The sequence below is a fragment of the Haliotis rubra genome, unplaced genomic scaffold (assembly GCF_003918875.1).
Source record: "Haliotis rubra isolate DU_JTF1 unplaced genomic scaffold, ASM391887v1 Scf89, whole genome shotgun sequence".
Classification (NCBI taxonomy): Eukaryota; Metazoa; Mollusca; class Gastropoda; order Lepetellida; family Haliotidae; genus Haliotis; species Haliotis rubra.
Window position 1 is genome coordinate 2,034,277 of NW_025767623.1, and position 26,503 is coordinate 2,060,779.

At 40.7% G+C, this 26,503-nt stretch overlaps 1 protein-coding gene across 1 annotated transcript in view; it reads left to right on the forward strand.

Moving 5' to 3' along the window:
• LOC124263575 (AUGMIN subunit 5-like) overlaps positions 1-26,503 on the forward strand; it is a 36,087-nt gene that overhangs the window by 813 nt on the left and 8,771 nt on the right. The window contains exons 2-16 of the mRNA XM_046698233.1: positions 1,934-2,051; positions 4,078-4,140; positions 4,891-4,923; positions 5,827-5,999; positions 11,982-12,141; positions 13,228-13,294; positions 15,848-15,933; positions 16,746-16,910; positions 17,578-17,624; positions 17,707-17,741; positions 20,165-20,322; positions 21,518-21,680; positions 23,017-23,097; positions 24,058-24,203; positions 25,604-25,721. Coding sequence (XP_046554189.1) covers positions 1,945-2,051; positions 4,078-4,140; positions 4,891-4,923; positions 5,827-5,999; positions 11,982-12,141; positions 13,228-13,294; positions 15,848-15,933; positions 16,746-16,910; positions 17,578-17,624; positions 17,707-17,741; positions 20,165-20,322; positions 21,518-21,680; positions 23,017-23,097; positions 24,058-24,203; positions 25,604-25,721 — 1,602 coding nt within the window. The 5' untranslated portion in view covers positions 1,934-1,944. The remainder of the gene's footprint in view (positions 1-1,933; positions 2,052-4,077; positions 4,141-4,890; positions 4,924-5,826; positions 6,000-11,981; positions 12,142-13,227; positions 13,295-15,847; positions 15,934-16,745; positions 16,911-17,577; positions 17,625-17,706; positions 17,742-20,164; positions 20,323-21,517; positions 21,681-23,016; positions 23,098-24,057; positions 24,204-25,603; positions 25,722-26,503) is intronic.

Sequence of the window (26,503 nt, forward strand, 5' to 3'; positions counted from 1 at the left end):
AGTCAGCTACTGAGCTAGTGACGCTGAAGGGGTCGTTGTCGGCACAGGTACCCCAGGTACTGTATACAGATATGTACCCTTAACGAAGTCAAAATACAGAAACGTACCCGGTACCCTAAAAGGCAGACGAGTCCATATTCCATGATCCAAAACCGAAACCGTAATGTAGTTGTTGCGGTAAGAGTTCCGCCCATAACCCCCGCTTGAAATGTATTCTATTTATTAGGATTATTTCGAGGGTTTGGGGTTAGGTTTGGGGTTAGGGTTAAGCATAGGCTGTTTAGGCGTATATTCTTAGGCATATAATGATTATAAACAATATGGGGGGTGTGGGGGTGGGGGGTGGGAGGAGGAATTGCTGACAACAACCCCTTCAGCGCTAGTGACAGCGACTGTCTAGCCTAGGCTAGGGTTGTTCTCTGTGTAGGGTGTTACAGTGTAGGATAACTGCAACTCTCAGATGGAGAAATTGACATTGTTGTTGTCATCTGTGGACAAAATCACTTGCTTGTGTTAAGGGTCCTCATGCTGCCTGGTGGTTAACTTGTTCCCTCGTCAGGCTGAAACCCCGGATACATGTGTACAACGTATGGAGCGTATTTCTGGTGTCCTCCGACTAATATATTACTGGAATATTGCTAAGTCAAACCATTCTCACTCGCCACATCCCGATAGTAGATCAGAGATACAACACATGCATAAAAATATCCAGTGACGCTTTAACATCAAGAGTATTACTTCTATGATTTTGCTGGAATATTGCTAAATTAGCAACGTAAATCCATGCTCACTCACTCACTCACTCACTTCACTTTACTGTAAACAACCTTGAAGTTTCCTATTTGTTTACTTTACATTTTTTAATTGTGAAAATGTAGCTATCGCAAAGACAACATCTTTCATACATCTGTGTTGGACATTTTGAGTAATGAGATAAACCATGTCATGTAATGATCGAGTGGTATCTATTTGCAGTCATGATACTAGGGTCAGAAAATAAAGGACTCTTACTGTGTCATACCCAATAACAGTATTTTTTTCTGTACTGGACAAAGATTTTCAGTTTTGTTATAACTCAGTACCACCTCACCTCACTATGTATTGGGGTGGTAGGGTAACCTAGTGGTTAAACATGTTAAAGCCTTTGCTCGTGACCCCAAGGACCCGGGTTTGATTCCCCACGTGGGTACAATGTGTAAAGCCCATTTCTGGTGTCACCAGCCGGGATATTGCTGGAATATTGGTAAAAGCGGCGTAAAACTAAACTCACTCACTCACTCACTGTATTGTAAAGGGAGCTTGTCATGTTTTAGCAGATGGCAATTCTTTTGATCATCATCACATGTCTGTAGCATGAATTAATGTATTTTCAGGTAATCAAAGTGCAAATGGCTGATAACTTGTATTATTTTATTAATGTTGTCAATTTGTTAGTTGTGATTCATTGGTCTATTCATATTTAATGTTTTTTCTCGTTACTGTTTTTTCTTTACACGCTCTTAAAAAATACGCTTTCTACTGATCTCTGATATGTCCTTCGGTAAGAGCCTAAAGTATGTTGTGACATAGTTTGAAAGAAATAGGTGTCAGTATATTGCAAAATATATGACACTTCATACTACAACATAGCAATAATATTCATTTTTAAGTGGATTCTGAAACCTAAATCCTCAAATGGTAGCATATGAATCACAGTGGGAGTTGGTTGAATTTCAGTTTGGAAAACACATTGAACACAGTGATTCAGCACTAGCCCAAACCTATTTATTGTCAACCAGTCAAAACCATTGATTCTTCATCTTTTTTTCGTTAGCATGTCCAGTTTGTTTTTGTTTGTTAATGGAAACGTAAATTGCCATACAATGCCATGGAAAACTGTCAAGTGTTTTGTAAGAATAATCTCAAGTCTTTTGAATAATTTACTTTGTTTCAGGTGTGGGGAAAATGTCAGATAAGGATATACCTCACAAACTTCACACATGGCTGACACAGGAAATGCACTTCGCTCCACCCCCAGGGACTAATCTGCCTTCACCAGATGATATCAGAGGGTACGTAACACCCCCCAGGCTTTTACCTTGCCCTGCAGACCCGTGAAGATCCTGGTTAGAATTTGTCTTCAGCAATCCATGCTTCTTGTAATGTGTGTAAGAGGTGAGGTTAGGTGAAATGGGGTTTAACATCATACTTAAGATTATTTCGCTTGTATGATGACATTCATGCGTGTGTATGTGTGGCTGCTTGTACTAGCCTAGACTTAAGCTGGTTTGTATTAGCACCAGCTCACTGAGATACCAGTTAAGCATGAATACCCCTCTCATACACATTATACTGACTCTGAGCCGTCCAGTCCTTGTTTTAACCATTAATGTTGAGCGCGCCAGGCAGGGACCAATAACTACCATATTTTAACGTCTTTTGGTATGACTTGGCCGGAGATCGAACCTGCGACGCTCTAACCACTACACCGCGGAGGCGGTCTTTTCAATATAGGAATACTGGAAAACAATAAGAGTACATTTAGAGTACTGAATGGAATTTAATGGAGTATCAGTAATCTCGTGTTTCATTTCATATATGCACAACATTGCTTGCTTGTGTCTGAGTGGGGTATTCATGCTTCACTGCGGCATGGTATCTCAGTGGGCTAGCACTATAAAACCAGCTTAAGTCTGGGCTAGTACAAGCAGCCACACATACACACGCATGCACGTCGTCATATGAGCAAAATATTCTCAAGCACGACGTTAAACCCAATTTCACCTCACCTCACCTATATTGAAAAAAAAATAAGGAGTACATACTCCTGATCACGAAAAATTATCTGGAGCCCTGTATACTTTTTGAATAGTCTCATGGTTGTCAGTTGACAGTAAGAAACCGATAATCCTTGCAGGAATAACAAATTTCTGATCTTAACCACCTTTTATGACTGTCAACAACTGTGACAGCCAAGCATGGTTGTACACTTGGTCTGGTTTAGTCAAGTCGTATTTGTCGGTCTCGCAATTTGGAACCAGAACAGGCTAGCTATTCTCGAAACTTCTTAAGTCCTACGAACTTCTTAAGCCCATTCTTAACACATTGGCTACGTTCAAAGTTAAGAATTCTTAGGGCTACGAACGTTTCGAGAATAAGGCCCCTGGTTCTTGAATATACGCTTATCAGCGGAAATCTGATACTGGAAGTAAGCTGGACCCTGTCTCACATATTGTAAGTTGGTGCACGGAAAGGGAGTCAGAACCTGGGCCCCGTTCCTCAAAGCGATCGTAGCGCTACGACAGACGTAAGTCTATGTTAAAGTATGGGAGTTACGATCACCTTAGCGCTACGATCGCTTTGAGGAACGGGGCCCAGCTTAGTACCGGTAGTAGCACATCGTGAGACGTACAGGCCCTGTATGCACTTGATCCACTCATACCATGCTCGGCCCAAAACCAAGTCCAGGCCCATGGTCCCTAATATGGTGAACAGCCCTCAGATCTAGCCATCTATAGCCTGTTATGTTGTGTATTTCAACCGAAGAAGTCACAGTGAGTGATATATTTACACAATGACCCCATGAAAATTCACTAGCCATTCGTTCCAGTGACAGAGGAGATTTACTGGCCTGACTGTATGTTTACTGGCCACAGGCTAGTGGGCCGATGGCTATTTCACACACTGAACTATTAAATCATAATACATACGATTTATGACATTATGTATCATATTTATGTAAAAGCATGTGAATGATAACAGGAACTGTTTAAGAACCTGTTCATGATTCTCTAGAATTTTCTAATTAGCTATTGATAGAAGAATCCGCACAGTAACTCCAAGTTGATGTTTTGTCTCCCTCTTTGCTAACTGAAAGTTTAAAACAAATTATTCAGGGCTGTGATTCACGTGCTGAAAGGGAGAGAATATGAACTAATTAAATCAAAAGTAGTGTATGAGGATAACAGTCAAATTACATCCATATTATCGGATTGCATATTGCCTTAGGTATCACTGCATCCTTACACCCCAACTGGACACCTCTTGTGAGGGTCCTAGAAACCGAATGAATCTGAAACTCTGCTGTAACTGTTTCAGCATCTGCCGTGGCTCGACAGTGGAGGTGTGGAAGTTCATCCTCAGCCATGTCCACTCGGTGCAGTAAGTCTTTCAAATTATGCTTTGACACTGTGAATCGTATTCCCTAGCATGTAACACAGGGGCGTTCAGTTAGTATACCTTACAGATGCTCAGTGGCGCTAATACAGTGATAAAACTGAACATATATACATATAACAGAGAATGATTATCTACTGGTACACAGATAGAAATAGGTGAGTCCTAAGCTGTGATTTATAGGTGTCTTTAGTGGTTGTATTTCTGAGGTTTTGGGGAAGCGAGTTCCAGAGTTGTGGGCTGATGAAAGAGAAGGCACATTTAAAAAGTCCGTTTAGTGATTTGGTTGAGTCAAGAGAGAGTCACTGGAGGATCTGAGATTCCACTGAGGTGAGTAAGGGGAGATAAGTTCTTTGAGATAGGATGGAAAGTTTTTATTGTAGAGACAGTCATGAGTGAGGGCGAGGAGTTTGAAGGTGATTCTTGCAGAGATGGGAAGCGAGTGAAGTGACTGAAGCATAGGAGAGATATAAGATAAGATAAGATAAGATAAGATAAGATAAGATAAACGTTATTGTCCCGCAAGGGAAATTTGTTTTGCATTCAAAGAGCAATAGCGGGAAGAACGGGAGATACATACGTGTTGAAATTTTAGTTGCCATTGTGCAGGTTCAAAAGTCTGGGTGTTACATTTGACATTTGAAGATGTATCAAAATAATTGTATTTCTGGTTTAATTGACAATGCTGTCTCTTGTGTGGCATCCTGTTATCAACTTGTTGTTTCTTGTTTACAGGACTGTGAAGAAAGTCAAAGGAAATTTGTCTCTGTATCCTACTCGTCAACCGTGTAAAACACATGTAATTCTCCCATGAATATTGCCGAGTGCGGTGTAAAATAACAAACAAATAAACAAACATGTATTTAATAATAATGTCTGTGCGGTGCTAGAAGGTTGTAGTCACATGACTTCCTCCAACCGGGTAGCCATTTTCTGCTGGGTGAACAGAGGCAATTTTGAACAAACTCACTTGCCTAAGGTGAGACCACATGTATCACTTGTGCTTCGTTGTGGGGCAGGACTGAAGTCCTAGAAACTCTCAGGAGTCAAGCTGCCAAACACGGTCACCCATCCAAGGACTTTTTGAGCTCGACGTTGCTTAACTTCAACTGATTCGTGACCTGAGCTCTGTGCTCACCTAGCTGACCTTGGTAAACACCCCAATATTAATATTTGTGGAAGACAAGATAAAACAAATTATACAGATGTATTTATCACCTAGTGGTCTATAGTAAACATCCCTTCTGTCATATTTATCGAATTAGATAATTTGTATGACAGATGCATTTATCACACAGTTGACCATGGTAACTATCGCTATAGTAATCTCTTTATATTGTATAAATTATTTTCGTCACGATATGGCTGAGATATTGCCGATGTGACGTTAAATATTAACTCACTCACTATAGTAATATTTGTCAAAATGAAGAAATGTAGATTAAATGCATGTATTTATCACATAGCTGACCACGGTAAACATCCCGATAAAAGTAAAATTTATGTAATAGAAGATAAAATGAATACAAGTACAGCCTAGTTATTAGTGTTGAAACCTTTTCATAACACATGTATCCAGGATTCTGGCAACTTTTTGACAATGTTTGAACCACTTTGAGTTCAACATCACTGAATGATCATCAACTGTTGCCACCTTAACCATTAACTCAGTCGAGACAAGCGACACCTGAAGAACACCTCAGACAGAACGCCATACAGCGATGAGCAGGAGGCTTTAGCAGAGCGACGAGTTCAGCTGACAAGGGAGGTTAGCCAGTGTCGTTCCGACACCGTCCATATCGAGAAGGATCTGAACAGACTTGAAAGGGAGATAATCCAAACAGGTGTGTATAGAGCATCTGTTCATGTTGTTGGTAGAAAGTCTGAAATATATGAGACTAGATTTGGGATTAACTTGTCATCGGCAGTAGAGGTGAAACAATATGAAACACTTATAAATGCAAATCACAATATGTTTGGTTATTTTGAGGATGTTTTTTAAGACACATATTTTCATCTTTCAAATTTCCGTCTTAGTTACATATAAATACCTCAGTAGGCGCATCCTGAGGCAAGAGTGTCCGCTTGCTGACTCAAGCCTATTTTTAACCCTTGCCACCCCTTGTGGAACAAGAATTCACCCCATGTGATCTCAAATCAAATTGCTGTACTTCTTTCAAATGGGCTCTATGGGGATGATTACCATAGAAGATGACCTGGTTCATCAGATAATGATATTTGAGATTTGAGATTTAATCCCTGACAGACAGAGAAATTGTCAAATTGCCATGGTCAAGATACTTAATGGTCACATTTCGCTCTCACAATAGGAGGCATTGAGTGAGTGAGTGAGTTTAGTTTTACGCCGCACTGAGCAATATTTCAGCTATATGGCGGCGGTCTGTAAATAATCGAGTCTGGACCAGACAATCCAGTCATCAACAGCATGAGCATCGATCTGCCCAATTGGGAACCGATGACATGTGTCAACCAAGTCAGAGAAACTGACCCCCCGATCCCGTTAGTCGCCTCTTACGACAAGCATAGTCGCCTTTTATGGCAAGCACATGGGTTGCTGAAGACCTATTCTATCCAGGATCTTCACGGGTCAGGAGGCATTGAGATCACACTTTATCAAAATAACACTGCACGTCGAAAACCCCCACCCCCCACCTCCCAACCCGGAAATGACTTGAGACCTTATTGAAGATTTGCGTTGGCGAAGCCAAGGGGGTTCAAACCTCTGAACACCCCAACCTCCCCCCCCTCTAAAATTCCTAGATCCGCCCATGCATGGATGGTTGGTTTAGCAGTATTCCAGCTATATGGCGGTGGCCTGTAAATAATCAAGTCTGGACCAGACAATCTAGTGATCAACAGCATGAGCATTGATCTGCACAATTGGCATGTGATGACATGGGTCAACCAGGTCATCGAGTCTGACCGCCCAATCCCATTAGTCGCCTCTTACAACAAGCATGGGTTACTGAAGACCAATTCTAACCCGGATCTTCATGGGTACTTACAAAATGCGACTAGTGAGACCACACTGTATCAAAGTAACACAGCACATCATGTCAGCATGAAACACTCAGCAGGGTGTGTGTCTAAAAATAACACTGCCTCCTTGTCCTTGCAATAAGTTGTCAGCAAGTTGAAAACAACAGCAATGCCGTTTGAATTAGAACTTAGATGAGTTGATAAAAGCTTTGAACCTCTCTGAAAATATTTGTCTGAGCTTCATAACTGGATTAATTTCGAGCAAGAGACAACTTATGGGTTGGGGTGGTCAGGCTCACTGACTTGGTTGATGCATGTCATCTAGTGGTGGGAATCGGTTGTGATTTCATAATCGATTATCGGTTACAACCCGGATTGGCCCAACCGATCAATCATCGATTAATAATCGGTTAAATTAAACCACAATAATACCCTCTAAATGAAAAATATTACACAAGGTCATGTGTTTGTTATTATCTCAGACTTCTTAAGGTAAGCAAGTACTGTTCAGAGACAGATGGTTGAACATGTACAGGCACACAAAAGAAAAGAAATTATTTTTGTTCTTTTATGGTTTATTAGTTACCATCAACAGCATCAATTACCAACCATTCAATAAACAACAGATCTTGTCAGATGTCATAAACCACTACATGACTAAATGCCGGTGACTGACTAGAAAAGTGAATCAAGAACATTCAACCAAGGGGAATGAAACCTCCCCTCAGACTTGTGCACCTGGGTACTACTGTTCTACTATTACTACTTATTGAGATACGTAAATATGGATACGTAAATAAATAATAAATAATAATAATAGTGCATATTTATAACGTGCACATATCCACGCTCAGAAGCATGCTCTTGGCGCTACATAAGTACCTTAAAATAAATATGTTATATATACAAAGCAAGAAAACTACAATGAATAGGTGCATAATACATAAACAATAAAGGCTATTGAGGATAATATTTAGCAAAGAGGTAGGTTTTGAGATTTGATTTAAAAGTGTCCAGAGATTCAGAGTGTTTGAGGTCAAAGGGGAGAGAGTTCCACAAGACAGGGGAAGTGTAGGAGAAAGTTCTGTATCCAAAGGTTTTAAGTTTGTAGTTCGGCACTATCAGAAGGTTATGCTGCTGTGAGCGAAGTTCGCACAATGGACTGTAGGGATTGATCAGGGACCACTTGCACAGAACAACCTTAGTTACAATCAATCTTAGGCCCCTACAATCAACTTTACAATCGCCATACATTTGCCCTAATCCACTTGCACAAAGCCGATCTTAGAGCAATTGTAAGACGGCGTGTATTTAAGATCGCGATCTTAGTTAAGATCGAACTCTTCAACGGTGGAAGTACGAATTTCTTAAACTCGACTCCCATCTACAGTTGTCTCAAAGTGCGCATAGCATGCTGCGCAAATAAAAAGTGATACTGGTCCCAGCACACAATACATACCTCCCTCAATCGCACCTTGCAGAATTTTCATGAAAAAGTCCCAGAAATCTTAGAAGGAACCGATTACGTTACATGTTTTATGAAAATACTGAAATACGAAAAAATACATGAATAAATTTGGATCTAGATTTAGTGACTTAATTATGAACTTAAAATAACAAATATAAACAGTATTTCCTTATGATATAACACCTAAATGTATGATTTGCCAATGGTTGTCAATGAGACGTTGTTTAATACGCAGCTGTTGAGGGGGAGGGGGAGGGTAAAATCCTAAATATAACCTAGAATAAAATACAATAAAACAATGGCTACAGAAGTGTTGTGAAGAATGCTTGGCAGGGAAATACGTGCATTAAATAATATTTCAAGAGAGTAGTTATTAAATACGTAAACACAGTATATTAATTATTTAACCCAAGTGCGTTGATAAATATTTTTCTTAAAGTGAAATTCTTACCCCATCTTGTGTATATCCCTATTTGATGACTAGTTGTATATATTTAAATTGCATAATCAAATTTAGATTAATGGATGAGAAAGAAACTTGATTTTGCACATTGTTGTATCTAATTGTAGATTACTTTAATGATAAACTAAGACAAAATCACTCCATGACCGAAAAGAGATATCAGTATGTTGAGCTCTGCAATTGGGCATGAGAGACTGTACGGCAACGGCATATGCCAAGGGAAACCACTCCCATCTTGCGTATAAAGTAAAATTATCTGCTCTTGAGTTAATGAAAAGGTCAAGGCCATTGTTAATCGCACGCGGACACCATTCGCTATTATCCTTTCTTTGCTTATCAAGAAGGTATGTTGTTTCACACTTATTCCAACATTGAATCGGGTGGGAATAGTACTTTGTGATATCGACTCGATAGTTATGTGTTCCACTACAGTAAATAACAATGTATCCGACGTTAATCGGTTGTGCATTCTCCGTGTGTTGAAATGTCGAGGCGAACCACACAGTTTCATGCAATATAAATGCAATCTCCAAACGTAAAGCTGATTATTTGCGTGAAACAGACACTAATTTGAATGCCATTTCTAAAATGACTAAAATGATCTTAGCTCCTTACAATTGGTCCGGACCAACTGTAAGTTTCGATTGTAACTTACAATAATCTTAGCCTACAATTGTTTTGTGCAAGTAGATGGCGATTGTAACCGAAGCCTAAGATCGCGATCTTAAGGATTTACAATAATTGTAGCGCTAAGATTGTTCTGTGCAAGTGGGCCCTGATCTCCAATGTAGGGTGGAGCCTGGCCGTGAAGGGACTTGTATGTGAGGCAGAGTGTCTTGAATTGAATCCTGGCTCTCACAGGTAACCAGTGGAGCTGCTTTAGAACTGGGGTAATGTGACTGTGTTTGGAAGGCGTTAATCGCTGAGGGAAAGGCACAAGAAGTGACTGTCTGCTTGCTTTACCTCGAAGGTCAAGTTTTAAGTATTTAAACTCATTAAAGTCATTTCAAAGAAAGGTAATGTTACCATAGATAAGCCGAATTGTGAAGACCGACCAAGGCAGCCTGTAGAAGGTGGTTGGCTTATCTGCGGGTAACACTTTCGTCAAACTTTATTTTCTAGACATCATATCATTTCCCACAAGTATAAAGAGAAAACGACTTTGTCAGTGAAGACATCAAATTTGCAAATACACATGACAGTTTGTTGTGATCGCCAACTCCAATAATATGACATTTAGCAAAAAAATATATATATACGAATCCATTTTCTGTCAACTACACTTCATTTAGAGGCGTGAGTAGACACAATATGATTATGATTTCTGGGAATAATGTGGATAGACATTATACTTATAGGCAACTGCCAGTTGTCTTGTGGTCTGAGTTGGGTATTACTGTTTTCGTAAGAATTATTACCGACAATCCATTATGAAAGTTTGCAATCGATTGTCGAGTCGGAAAAGGGTAACCAATCAATTTTCAATTATTATCGATCATCAGATCACCACTAATGTCATCATATGCCCATAACGTTAATCACTGGCTCGTCTGGATTAGTTAAGGTTATTTACAGACTGCCGTCATCAGTCAGAGACGTAACGTGTAGACGCGAGACGGGTGTGCTCCGCGGTACTAACTGAAGCGCTTGACCCTAATTAATTCAATCACCGTGGAACCAACTCGATTGGGTGCAAACACGGCGCGGGGTGATTAAAGCGTCCCTTAAAATCACCAAGCGTGGTGGTTACTTGACAGCCGTAAATAAACAGGTTTCTCGGGAAGAAACACCACGCCCAGGGTTGGTTGTTTACATATGCAAATTACGTAAAAATAATTAATCGCATTTGAAAAAGTGATTTATTTTAGTGGATGTCATGGCTAATTTTAGAAATGTTAAAGTATTCATCTTTGCTGTGAGTTCTGGAACATTTTGAAACTTATATGACCTCTACCACCATTGCATCTTGCATGAATCAAAACTTACTTCGTCAAGAGTAATCCTGCAAACAACTATAAAGTCATTTGCATATTTTCCGGAAGTGACGTATTGTGTACCCTCACCTGCAAATTCAGCACACGGCTCGCTTTTTAAAAAGCGGAAAAAATTATTGTTATCGTGTATCCAAATGAATAGAAGTCTCAGATGTTTTGGTTAAAATGATATTACTGATCTCAATTCCGAAATTCTGAAATAGTTTTTAATATTTTTAAACTAGTTTAGATTGTCCTAAGTAAACGTTTGACAATGGTTTGTATATTGTGATCGTGATGAATGAGTTGCGACTATGGTCATAGAGCTAGAAAATTATTATGTACAACACACAGGAGACAAACAAAACAAAGCCCTGGACCAAGAAAATGGACTTATAAACATGCTAAATGATAACCCACTCATATTTGGCTTGAAATGGCATCTAGAATTGACATGTGGACATGCATGACTCTGGAGGATGCATACCTATTTGTATTGGGAACATCGTGCAGAGAACGCACTGTGATAGGGTCGTTATTTTGCAAGAGACGTGCTGTTTTGGGGACCTGCTGTGCATCTGAGCCATTGTGCAGGGGACATGCTGCATTGGGACCTACTGTCCAGAGCACCTACAGTGCAGCTGAGCTATGTTTATGTTGTGCAAGGAACCATCTGCGTTATTCTACTGTGCCGAGGAACTACCATTTAGAATAAACTGCTTCACTGTAAATAACAGCTTTAAATAAACAATTGATCCCTGATGAATTTCTTTCTTTGAATAACATAATGGCATAAATGATGAATTCACTGTCACCAATGCATCTCATTCACATTTACAAGTGAAAATGGCGTATGGTCTTTGTTTGATACTATTTCAAACTATTTTACATGCCTGAACGTCATGCCTGAATTGTTGAACAGAGAGGAACTACCGCAGTGGGTGTGAGGACCTGAGAAACAAGCAGAGGCGAGGTGGGCTGCTCCGCGTGTACAGCAAACACAAGAAGGAGAATATAGCGGAGTACCAGGAGTTTAAACACAGACTGGAGGCCCGGGTACAGGCGTTGGTGAACAAGTCCAGGTGGGTGGACCTGTGTCCTATTGTCTAGCTGACACATGACCTGTGTCCTACTGTCTGTACATGGCACATGACCTGTATCGTACTGTCTGTACATGACACATGACCTGTATCGTACTGTCTACATGACACATGACCTGTGTCCTACTGTCTGTACATGGCACATGACCTGTATCGTACTGTCTGTACATGACACAAGACATGGATATTACCTGCAGTCTCTAATGACTGTTATTCCCTACAGACCATATATGACACATGACTTTGTTGTTCCCTACAGCCTGTACATGACCTTGTTATTCACTACAGACCATATATGGCACATGACCTTGTTATTCCCTACAGCCTGTACATGACCTTGTTATTCACTACAGACCATATATGGCACATGACCTTGTTATTCCCTACAGCCTGTACATGACCTTGTTATTCCCTACAGACCATATATGGCACATGACTTTGTTGTTCCCTACAGCCTGTACATGACCTTGTTATTCCCTACAGACCATATATGGCACATGACCTTGTTATTCCCTACAGCCTGTACATGACCTTGTTATTCACTACAGACCATATATGGCACATGACCTTGTTATTCCCTACAGCCTGTACATGACCTTGTTATTCCCTACAGACCATATATGGCACATGACTTTGTTGTTCCCTACAGCCTGTACATGACCTTGTTATTCACTACAGACCATATATGACACATGACTTTGTTGTTCCCTACAGCCTGTACATGACCTTGTTATTCACTACAGACCATATATGGCACATGACTTTGTTGTTCCCTACAGCCTGTACATGACCTTGTTATTCCCTACAGACCATATATGGCACATGACCTTGTTATTCCCTACAGCCTGTACATGACCTTGTTATTCCCTACAGACCATATATGGCACATGACCTTGTTATTCCCTACAGCCTGTACATGACCTTGTTATTCCCTACAGACCATATATGGCACATGACCTTGTTATTCCCTACCGCCTGTACATGACCTTGTTATTCACTACAGACCATATATGGCACATGACCTTGTTATTCCCTACCTCCTGTACATGACCTTTATTCCTTTTTCAGTGAATCACAAGTGTTTCTGGCTGGAGGCAGCAAAAGAGGAGACAGTGGACTTGAGGCTGTCAGCTGTGTGAGATATTCAACTTATTGATACTTTATCTACTTTATGTTTATTCTACTGCTAGATACTGCATGTCATATTCTACTGCTAGATACTGCATGTCATATTCTACTGCTAGATACTGCATGTCATATTCTACTGATAGATACTGCATGTCATACTCTACTGATTGATACTGCATGTCATATTCTACTGCTAGATACTGCATGTCATATTCTACTGCTAGATACTGCATGTCATACTCTACTGACAGATACTGCATGTCATATTCTACTACTAGATACTGCATGTCATACTCTACTGACAGATACTGCATGTCATACTCTACTGATAGATACTGCATGTCATATTCTACTGACAGATACTGCATGTCATATTCTACTGCTAGATACTGCATGTCATATTCTACTGACAGATACTGCATGTCATACTCTACTGCTAGATACTGCATGTCATATTCTACTGCTAGATACTGCATGTCATATTCTACTGCTAGATACTGCATGTCATACTCTACTGACAGATACTGCATGTCATACTCTACTGATAGATACTGCATGTCATATTCTACTGCTAGATACTGCATGTCATACTCTACTGACAGATACTGCATGTCATACTCTACTGATAGATATTGCATGTCATATTCTACTGCTAGATACTGCATGTCATATTCTACTGCTAGATACTGCATGTCATACTCTACTGACAGATACTGCATGTTATACTCTACTGATAGATACTGCATGTCATATTCTACTGCTAGATACTGCATGTCATACTCTACTGACAGATACTGTATGTCATACTCTACTGCTAGATACTGCATGTCATACTCTACTGCTAGATACTGCATGTCATACTCTACTGTCAGATACTGCATGTCATACTCTACTGATAGATACTGCATGTCATATTCTACTGCTAGATACTGCATGTCATACTCTACTGACAGATACTGCATGTCATACTCTACTGATAGATACTGCATGTCATATTCTACTGCTAGATACTGCATGTCATACTCTACTGACAGATACTGCATGTCATATTCTACTGCTAGATACTGCATGTCATACTCTACTGACAGATACTGCATGTTATACTCTACTGATAGATACTGCATGTCATATTCTACTGCTAGATACTGCATGTCATACTCTACTGACAGATACTGTATGTCATACTCTACTGATAGATACTGCATGTCATGTTCTACTGCTAGATACTGCATGTCATACTCTACTGACAGATACTGCATGTCATACTCTACTGATAGATACTGCATGTCATATTCTACTGCGTAGATACTGCATGTCATATTCTACTGCTAGATACTGCATGTCATATTCTACTGCTAGATACTGCATGTCATACTCTACTGACAGATACTGCATGTCATACTCTACTGATAGATACTGCATGTCATATTCTACTGATAGATACTGCATGTCATATTCTACTGATAGATACTGCATGTCATATTCTACTGCTAGATACTGCATGTCATATTCTACTGATAGATACTGCATGTCATATTCTACCGATAGATACTGCATGTCTTAATCTACTGATAGATACTGCATGTCATATTATACCGATAGATACTACATGTCATATTCTACTGATAGGTACTGCTTGCCATATTCAACTGATAGATGGTGCATGTCATATTCTACTGATAGATACTGCATGTCATATTCTACTGATAGATACTGCATGTCATATTCTACTGATAGATACTGCATGTCATATTCTACTGATAGATGCTGCATTTCATATTCTACCGATAGATACTGCATGTCATATTCTACTGATGGATGGACAGATTTTCATTGTACAAAATATTAAACTTGGATCATTACTGGTTTAGTGGAGCAGCGGCAGTCACCTATAGAGGGGGTACCCAAACCAGCATAATCAAAATTAGGTAAAATTAGGTGCCCTGTTATGACTGATTCAGTAAACCCTTGATGACATTTTGTGAAATGATTGCGTTTTCTCCCCTACCCTCTAGGTACTTATAGATCCCATTGTCTGTGATTTAGATGGACATATGAGTTGCAAGTACATTTCTTTACATCATTTACTGTGTGTGGTCCTGTGCATGGAGCTCATAGGTCAGGTAGGGGTAAAATATTACGTTTTTACCACGGTACGGTGTGTTTTGCGGTACAAGGCCTTCGGTTTGGTACATAAGAATGTACTTACGGGAAATAGTGTCCCTCATGCAGAGAAATTTATAAATTTTGACAAAATGGTTTAAAATGGTTAATAAAATGACTGTACAAAAACCGACAATACTGAATTTGTACTGACTGTATTACGGTATACTGAACCAAAGGCAAAATACCACGGTTCTACTAATACCGCAGTATACCGGTTTACCCTAAGATCAGGTAAAGTTAAGCAACATTGGGCACTAAGAGCCCTTTAGCAGTTAAAATTGACCTTGGAGCAGGTTAGTGCATGCCTGATTTGTAACATTTGGTCTGTGTGGTTGTGTGAATTATTATGGAAATGTTGCGCATTAGTTCAGATCCCTTTGTGTGACTACTTCAGCGGCAAGTCCGAGAGACCTGCGACAACATCGGCGCCTTCCTCCATGAGACCCTCCAGGGGAGTTTTGCTGGGGACAAGAGAGCCTTGTAAGTGTTCATTGTCTATCTGATGTATTTGTATCCAATGGGGCCAGGCACAACATGTATGTATGAGTTCTGTCTTGATTTTGGGTGCAGATCCGGTGAAGATCCGGGTAGGACTGATCTTCAGCAACCCATGCTTGTTGTATGAGGCGACTAATGGAATCAAGTGGTGTCAAATCCAGCGTGTGGCAAGGAGTCAGCTGGATGTGTATCATCACCAATTAATCCTGCGTTCAACTAAATGGTTGCCAACAAAGATAATTGATTCTTAGCTCAGTATGGGTACATGTAATTAGTGAGTTATTAGACGGAAGATCTTGTTGTTTATGGATAACGCCCCCAAGCCACTCCCACGGAATGTCACTCAGCAATGTTACTCTTCAAGTTCCTGTTACGTCCTCTTGACCAAGGCATGATTCAGGCATTTCAAGTCAGATACAAATCGTATCTCCTGGTTCAGTTCTAGTCGTAGGTAACCGTGTCAGCTCTACAATCCGGCACGCTGTCTAAACCGGATTATGTTTTAGTCCCAATGAGTGCTGGTTTAGACAGCATCCAGTGTATTTAATAGTGGGTGAGTGAGTGGGTTTAGTTTTACGCCGCTTTCAGCAATATTCCCGCAATATCACGGCGGGGGAAACCAGAAATGGGCTTCACACACTGTACCCATGTGGGGAATCGAACCCGGGTCCTTGGCGTGACGAGCGAACGCTTCAACCACTAGGCTACCCCACCGCCCCTGTATTTAATAGTTGGAATTGTTGTGTGCTGTGTCAAACAATAAACAAACAAACAAAAACAAAATTGATTTTCAGTAATGAGAAGAAGCAAGGATTGTGGACTCAGGTGGAGACAACTCTGTCGGACTTGACCGTTGGTCAGCTGGTGAGCAGTCTGGTGACCAACACCCACCTGTCTGCCCTCGCCCTGCGAGAGAAGACCCTTGCCATCAACATCAAGCAGGATGCAGAGAAACTCAGGTGAGAAGCACCTGCTGCTGAGACAGGGTCTCGTCAGCAAGTACCCCAGCTCAGTCTCAAGGTTACTTGATCGTTAAATATTCCAACAATACCTGGGACCAGTAGGGGACCCCAGGAAGCAGCTTAACTAGACGCTGTCACTGTGGCCTGTTTGACACACATTCTATCAGTGGTGACAAAAATCAGTCATCTGATGAACTCCCCATGGGATCATTGTCATGAAAATATGATCTCTGTCATGAAATTATATCTGTCATGAAATTAACGATCCGTGTCATGAAATTACATGATAGCAATTAAGGAAAAATCTTTATTTTGGGACTACAAACTGATGTTTCTTGGTCAATGACTCAAAGGACTCATATATCAAACGTACATCAAATATAAACTCAGGCAAATCGAGTCACGTAAAAAGAGGTGCAGTCAGTAAGGTTGACTGACCAGTTTACAATCTGACATCTGTTTGTATAAATAGAACCGGTACAACGTTTAACTCAACTGACTGAAAATCATGTGATCATTAGCGGCCATTAATTGGCATTTGGTAGAAATTAGATAAGATTAGCCAAACGTGTAAGGTCATCCCTAAGATTCCTGCATAGTCTTCAGTTGTTATAGCAAGCTTGAAAAACCTTGACCTTTGTAAAAGTAATTATGTTTGATACAGGTTCAAGTTTGAGAAAGTAGGACAGTTGAAGGACATGTCATCTTCACAACCACTGCTGATGTCTGTCTTCACAACCACTGCTGATGTCTGTCCACCAACTGTTGGAGGTATGTATGTATCTGTCAGTCAAACCACTACTGATGTCTGTCCACCAACTGTTGGAGGTATGTATGTATCTGTCAGTTAAACCACTGCTGGTGTCTGTCCACCAACTGTTGGAGGTATGTATGTATTTGTCAGTCAAACCACTGCTGATGTCTGTCCACCAACTGTTGGAGGTATGTATGTATCTGTCAGTTAAACCACTGCTGATGTCTGTCCACCAACTGTTGGAGGTATGTGTGTATCTGTCAGTTAAACCACTGCTGATGTCTGTCCACCAACTGTTGGAGGTATGTATGTATCTGTCAGTTAAACCACTGCTGATGTCTGTCCACCAACTGTTGGAGGGTATGTATCTGTACTACTGATGTTGTCCACCAACATGTTCAGTTAAACCACTGCTGATGTCTGTCCACCAACTGTTGGAGGTATGTATGTATTTGTGTTGTCAGTTAAACCACTGCTGATGTCTGTCCACCAACTGTTGGAGGTATGTATGTATCTGTCAGTTAAACCACTGCTGATGTCTGTCCACTGCTGATGTCTGTCAACTGTTGGAGGTATGTATGTATTTGTCAGTTAAACCACTACTGATGTCTGTCCACCAACTGTTGGAGGTATGTATGTATCTGTCAGTTAAACCACTGCTGATGTCTGTCCACCAACTGTTGGAGGTATGTATGTATTTGTCAGTTAAACCACTACTGATGTCTGTCCACCAACTGTTGGAGGTATGTATGTATCTGTCAGTTAAACCACTGCTGATGTCTGTCCACCAACTGTTGGAGGTATGTATGTATTTGTCAGTTAAACCACTACTGATGTCTGTCCACCAACTGTTGGAGGTATGTATGTATCTGTCAGTTAAACCACTGCTGATGTCTGTCCACCAACTGTTGGAGGTATGTATGTATTTGTCAGTTGAACCACTACTGATGTCTGTCCACCAACTGTTGGAGGTATGTATGTATCTGTCAGTTAAACCACTGCTGATGTCTGTCCACCAACTGTTGGAGGTATGTATGTATCTGTCAGTTAAACCACTGCTGATGTCTGTCCACCAACTGTTGGAGGTATGTATGTATCTGTCAGTTAAACCACTACTGATGTCTGTCCACCAACTGTTGGAGGTATGTATGTATCTGTCAGTTAAACCACTGCTGATGTCTGTCCACCAACTGTTGGAGGTATGTATGTATCTGTCAGTTAAACCACTACTGATGTCTGTCCACCAACTGTTGGAGGTATGTATGTATCTGTCAGTTAAACCACTGCTGATGTCTGTCCACCAACTGTTGGAGGTATGTATGTATCTGTCAGTTAAACCACTGCTGATGTCTGTCCACCAACTGTTGGAGGTATGTATGTATCTGTCAGTTAAACCACTGCTGATGTCTGTCCACCAACTGTTGGAGGTATGTATGTATCTGTCAGTTAAACCACTACTGATGTCTGTCCACCAACTGTTGGAGGTATGTATGTATCTGTCAGTTAAACCACTGCTGATGTCTGTCCACCAACTGTTGGAGGTATGTATGTATCTGTCAGTTAAACCACTGCTGATGTCTGTCCACCAACTGTTGGAGGTATGTATGTATCTGTCAGTTAAACCACTGCTGATGTCTGTCCACCAACTGTTGGAGGTATGTATGTATCTGTCAGTTAAACCACTGCTGATGTCTGTCCACCAACTGTTGGAGGTATGTATGTATCTGTCAGTTAAACCACTGCTGATGTCTGTCCACCAACTGTTGGAGGTATGTATGTATCTGTCAGTTAAACCACTGCTGATGTCTGTCCACCAACTGTTGGAGGTATGTATGTATCTGTCAGTTAAACCACTGCTGATGTCTGTCCACCAACTGTTGGAGGTATGTATGTATCTGTCAGTTAAACCACTGCTGATGTCTGTCCACCAACTGTTGGAGGTATGTATGTATCTGTCAGTTAAACCACTGCTGATGTCTGTCCACCAACTGTTGGAGGTATGTATGTATCTGTCAGTTAAACCACTGCTGGTGTCTGTCCACCAACTGTTGGAGGTATGTGTGTATTTGTCAGTTAAACCACTGCTGGTGTGACTTGATTAATCTGTCATAAGAAACAATTTGATGAATCTATCAAACAGGCAACTTGATTGATCAGTAGTAAGAGGCACCTTGATCGGTCTTTGTAAGAGGCAACTTCAACTTGATTGATCCGTAGGTAACTTGTATCGTTTGTTGTGAGAGGCGTCTTGATGGATCTCTCTCTCTCTATCTCTCACTCTCGCTCACTCACTCACTCACTCACTCACTCACTCACTCACTCACTCACTCACTCACTCCACACGCTCGCACGCACGCACGCACTCACTCACTCACTCACTCACTCACTCACTCACTCACTCACTCACTCACTCACTCACTCACTCACTCACTCACTCACTCACTCACTCACTCACTCACTCACTCACTCACTCACTCACTCACTCACTCACTCACAGGAGAGTCAGCTGAGTCACCTCCATGACTACATGATGACGGAGAAGTCCCTCAACCAGGCCTTCAAACTACAGCAGGAACACAATAAGCTCCAGGACAAGCTGAGGAAGCTGCTCACACGGACCTTCACTGATCGGCCAGGGGAACTGCAGCTTGCAGAGTGAGTACAGTGTCTGTCTTGTTTGATACATAGCCTTCACCCAATTACCTCCACAGCGACATGTTGTGTCAAGTGAAGATTATTATTATTATATTATTATTATAGGATATTTATATAGCGCAACTAGTGCATGCTCAAGGCGCTTGAAATACAGCTCTATTCTTTTTCAGAAGAAGTCCTCCTTGGACATATAAGCATTAAGATGTCCATTTTAAAATACCTACGACCGTTGTAACAATATTTCAATAAAATATTTTACCAAACAAAAACTGATTTTGTTTAGTGAGACCACCCCTACAGGGCCCCTCACAGGGCCCCCTACAGCCAAGAGCAGGTAACTCTGGCTGCTTACCTCGTACCTCACTTTTCATGCTGTCGTTGTCAAGAACGGTTGTGCATGATCCAGTAGAAGACACGTCTTCACCTATCTATGAAAGAGAAATGAGGGAGAAAGAGTCGAATTCTGTATGCATAGTTCCTTCTTTTTCGCACAGGCGCTAGCTGGAATCTTTGTATGACTTTTTTTATATGTACCCCAAGGAGGACTTTCTTCAAAGAATTCATAACCTCTACAGGTTTGTAAAAAGTGAATTGCTTTGTTCTTTCAAGATTAATGTAATATGTCATGATAGGGCTTACACATTGTACATTCCTAACTATCGTCAGGAAAGTTAAAATCTGTCTGGATTAATATTATGTAATGTTTTTGGGTAGAGTTTCTCAGTAAACACATTGTGCATTCCAAGCTAATGGCCATGGGAACCGCGCCAATTTAAATTTGTCAGGATTAATGTAATGTTCGGAGATACAATTTTTGGTAAACACATTGTGCATTCCAAGCTAATGGCCATGGGAACCACGCCAATATAAATTTGTCAGGATTAATGGAATGTTCGGGTATACAATTTTTGGTAAACACATTGTGCATTCCAAACTAATGGCCATGGGAACCGCGCCAATATAAATTTGTCAGGATTAATGGAGTGAGTGAGTGAGTTAAAATTCCAGGATTAATGGAATGTTTGGGGATACAATTTTTGGTAAACACATTGTGCATTCCAAACTAACGGCCATGGGAACTGTGTCAATATAAATTTGTCAGGATTAATGGAATGTTTGGGGATACAGTTTCTCAGTACACTTTTTACAGTCCCATTCTGTAAACCTGCCTGTGAGTTTGATGATGTTGTTACAGGAAGGTTATAGATGGTGAGTTGGAAGTGTTGCGTTCCCGAGCCACGCTGTACTCTCTGCTGGATGTGAAGGACAGACTCCAGGAGAACATCGAAGCTGCACAGAAAGCCAGGGAGAAGATGCACCTAGCGTACAAGAAAATACATGACTTCCAGCAGATAGCAGTGAGTAGCTCTGCTCTGTGGCAAAATAGAAGCATGCATTCTGTGCCTGTCGCCCTTTGGCAGTCCAGGGAGGTTAACTGTCTGACTCCGTGCTTGTCTTGCCTTGGCAGTCCAGGCATGTTACTCTCTGCGCTTTCTAATGTCTTCCCTGGGCTGTCCAGGGATATTGACTGACTGACTTTGTGCTTGTCTCCCTTTGGCAATCCAAGGAGGTTAATTGACTGACTGACTGCGCATTGTCTCCCCTTCATTGCCAACCCATATGATTTTATCGTATTTGTTACGAAAAAACAGCACAAAATACGCGACTACGATTGCAGTAAAAATATACGTTTTTTTCTTAAGATACATTAAATTAAATGATCAAATAGCATACCTACCAAACACAATAAATTTCAACCACATTTTATTCAGTTTCAAGTTATATGTGGATGCTTACTACTGATTTAGGTGAGTACAATGTTAATAAGTTCTTAGAATATCTAAAATATTTTTATTAAATCTGAAAATTCTTTGGAAAAGTTAATAGTTTGGCCAAAAAATACTAATTTCTGCATCAGTTTTTGGCCAAAATACTAATTTGGCTAAATTAGGGTTGGCATCTCTGCATTCAAAGCACATTAACCGTCTGACTTCATGCTTGTCTCCCCTTGGCAGCCCGACATTGACTGATTGACTGACTCTGTGCCTGGAATATCTAAAACATTTTTATTAAATCTTAATATCTAAAACATTTTTATTAAATCTGAAAATTCTTTGGTAAAGTTAGTACTAATTTTGACCCAAAAATACTAATTTCTGGATCAGTTTTTGGCCAAAATACTAATAGGGCTAAATTAGGGTTGGCATCTCTGCATTCAAAGCACATTAACTGTCTGACTTCAATCTTGTCTCCCCTTGACAGTCCGACATTGACTGACTAACTCTGTGCTGGTGTCTCTTTGCCAATCAAGGCATGTGAACTATCTGACTTCATGCTTGTCTCACCTTTGCAGTCCGACATTCACTAACTCTGTGCTTGTCTCCCCTTGCCATTCAAGGCACGTAAACTGACTGACTTTCGTGCTTGTCTTCCCTCAGCAGATTCAGTGATGTATGTCTTCATGCACAGATTCAGGATCGAATTGTCTCCCTTTAGAGATTCAGAATCAGAAAGGATCGCAGCACCCAATACTTGTTAAACATTGCAATAATTTCACAAAAACAACATTCACTCTATCAGTAACTGATTTGATATACATAAACTTTGATGTACAAAACATAATGCTTTGGTAAAACATAATATTGCCAATGTTGACGTAAAACAACATTCATTTACACTCTGAATCTGTTCCAGGACTCCAAGCAAAACCTGATTAGAATCTTGAGCAAGCAGAACCTGAACGCTCAGTCTCGACTGACTGCCCAGCAGTCCGAGGTACGTAGTCATACTGATTCCACCCCATCCAACTTCATCCAGATGTGTAACGATACATTGAGGCCGCATATGATACATGTTCAAGTAATTTGGATGTGATATGATTCCATACTGTACTTCTATTTCATAAGTCCATATTCTCTCCCCTGTGAAGATCCGTGTCAGAATTGGTCTTCAGTAGCCCATGCTTGTTGTAAGAGACAACTACAGGAATCAGGTAATCAGACCTGCTGACTTGGTTGACACTTGTCATCGATTATTAACAGATCGCCGCCTTATAGCTTGAATTTGCAGTAGTCCATTGAAAAAGATAACAACTTTTGTGCTGTATTTGTCATTGCAGACAATTAATTTTTCAACTATCTGAAACATAATTATTGTTTTCAAGCATTTTCACTGATTTGGTGTCAGTTGCTTTTGCTCCTGTCACCTGGGAAAAACATGTCTTCATTCATAACCTAACAATTGGAGATTTTATTTTCCGAATTGAATATTGGTTCAGTAAAATGTTTCATATTTACAATAAATTAATCCATTACTTCATAACTGTACATAGGCTTGTTGTTTTCATCACAGTGGTAAATGCTTGAAACCTGTCTAACTTCAGGGGTTTATTGGGTAGCCACATAGGTAAAGTGTTCGCTCGTCCTGCCAAAGATCCTGGTTTGATTCCCCACATGGGTACACTTTGTGAGGCCCTGTTCTGGTGTCCCCTGTCATGATTTTGCTCGAATATTGCTAAAAGTGATGTGTGGCAACGATACGCACTTCATAACCTCAAGCTTTACTCCATCATTAACAATACAAGATATTACGGAAATACATCTCCAAATGAGGATAAAAATGTCTCTCTCACTCAGTCACTCACTCGCCTGATTTCTTGCCCAATCTATTGGCCAACACTAGGGCACCGTCCAATCGTCTCTCTCACTCAGTCACCCACATCCACTTTTCCCCCAGATTCAGCAGTACATCCAGAAGTCCTTGTCCACTCATCTGGCCGACACCAGGGCACTGACCAATCAGTTGGAAGGGAGCGTGGCTGCGGAGATTGACCGATTCAGTGTGCTGTGTCTCCCTTACTTGTTACATGTGTACTTGGATGGGTAAGAACAAAGCTGTGCCTGTTGGCAGGGCTGTGCAATATTACTGGTAAACCGGTATATACTGGTACTGTATCACGCAATACGAATAGTCTGATATGGTTCAGATTCTGCAATATTTACTGTATCACGCAATACAAATATATTGTGATATGGTTCAGATCTGCAATAGAGTTGGTCGTCCAGAGTTAGCTCCCTATGAATTATCTGCCCTTGATTTCCACAGCAACAAAATGGCGGATACCCCCTTGCGAATTTGGGTTGATTTTGAATAAGCGTGCAAAAAGTAAAGGAAATATATCAAGCTCAAACAACGCCTGAAAGTATCGCAACTAAGAAGATGATGTCATACACAGAGAGCTATTATGAATTGATGACGTATGCACTTGGGCAGAAACCTTCCAGTCAATATACCACAATATGTATTGCAATATCCCTGAAATCAATGCAATATATCAATGTGTGAATCAGGGCAATATCCAGCCCTATTTGTTGGTTACTTTTCAAGTTGTTGCGTGTGTCGCCCATGAAGATCCGGGTTAGAATTGGTCTTCAGAAACCCATGCCTGTCGTAAGAGACGACTGACGGGATGGGGTGGTGAGACTCACTGACTTGGTTGTCACATGTCATTGTGATGTCATGTCGATCAGTGCTTATACTGTGGATCACTGGATTGTCTGGTCCAGACTTGATTGTTAACAGATCTCTGTCATATAGCTGGAATATTGCAGAGTGCAGCATTAAACAACAAGCACATTTTTAAAATATTGCTGGTGGAAAGGTAGAAATATCTATATAAATGTGATGGAGAAAGAAATTTTTGATACCCATAAACAAATTGATAACTCATCAATCCCCCATAGGTACCATTTTTACTTGCATTTGAATGCATAGATCTAATGAACAAAATTTGTAATAAAAAGGGTGTCTTACTTGGACAAGTGTAGCAATTTATTAAATACTCCCATGCATTTTACATCTTCTTTCAAATGAAGTTTGAAAAAATGTTTTGAAATATTTCTATTCAGGCCCCAGAGTGGGTATTCTGTATTTGTGTTCAGGCCCTGGAGTGTGTTTTCCGTGTTTGTGTTCAGGCCCTGGAGTGTGTTTTCTGTGTTTGTGTTCAGGCCCTGGAGTGTGTTTTCCGTGTGTGTGTTCAGGCCCTGGAGTGTGTTTTCTGTGTTTGTGTTCAGCACCAGTGTATGTATTACAGCTGATGAGTTATCTAAAGACTGTTCTCTTTATTTTCGTGAGACAGTAAAATGCCCATCTCTCTCCGAGATCAGGTATGAGAGAGAGGAACAAAGAAATCCATGTACCATTCATTCACACACTGTTGTCATACAGCTGATGTTGGAATTTTTAAACTCGCCTCACTCACCCACTTTTCACTGTGTTTTAGTGCCACGAAGGTCGGTCTCCTCAACCTGTCGGTTCACCAGACTGACCACCCATCTGTAGCTTCAGTCCGGCCGGCTCTCCACAAGACACTGGATGCCATACACTTCCCTAGTTACAAGGTAGACAACTCCTTGTGACTGTGAAAAGTCTATTGTAACAATGATTCAAACACTTGCCAGCTAGAAACAGGTGTTTTGATAGCCCGTCAGAGGCCAATATTTACGTTCAGGCCCCTGAGTGTGTATTCTATATTTGTAATCATTCTCTGGTGTGGGAATTCTGCATGTTTTATCTGTACCCAGAGTGCATGTTCTATTTTTGTGTTCAGGCCCTGGACTGGGTATTCTATATTTCTTTTCAGGCCCCAGAATGTGTATTCTATATTTCTTTTCAGGCCTCTGAATGTGTATTCTGTATTTCTGTTCAGGACCAGAATGTGTATTCTGTATTTCTGGTCAGGCCCAGAATGTGTATTCTGTATTTCTGGTCAGGCCCAGAATGTGCATTCTGTATTTCTGGTCAGGCCCCAGAATGTGCATTCTGTATTTCTGGTCAGGCCCCAGAATGTGCATTCTGTATTTCTGGTCAGGCCCAGAATGTGCATTCTCTATTTCTGTTCAGGCCCCAGAATGTGCATTCTCTATTTCTGTTCAGGCCCCAGAATGTGCATTCTGTATTTCTGTTCAGGCCCCAGAATGTGTATTCTGTAATTCTGTATTTCTGGTCAGGCCCAGAATGTGTATTCTGTATTTCTGGTCAGGCCCAGAATGTGCATTCTGTATTTCTGTTCAGGCCCCAGAATGTGCATTCTGTATTTCTGGTCAGGCCCCAGAATGTGCATTCTGTATTTCTGGTCAGGCCCAGAATGTGCATTCTCTATTTCTGTTCAGGCCCAGAATGT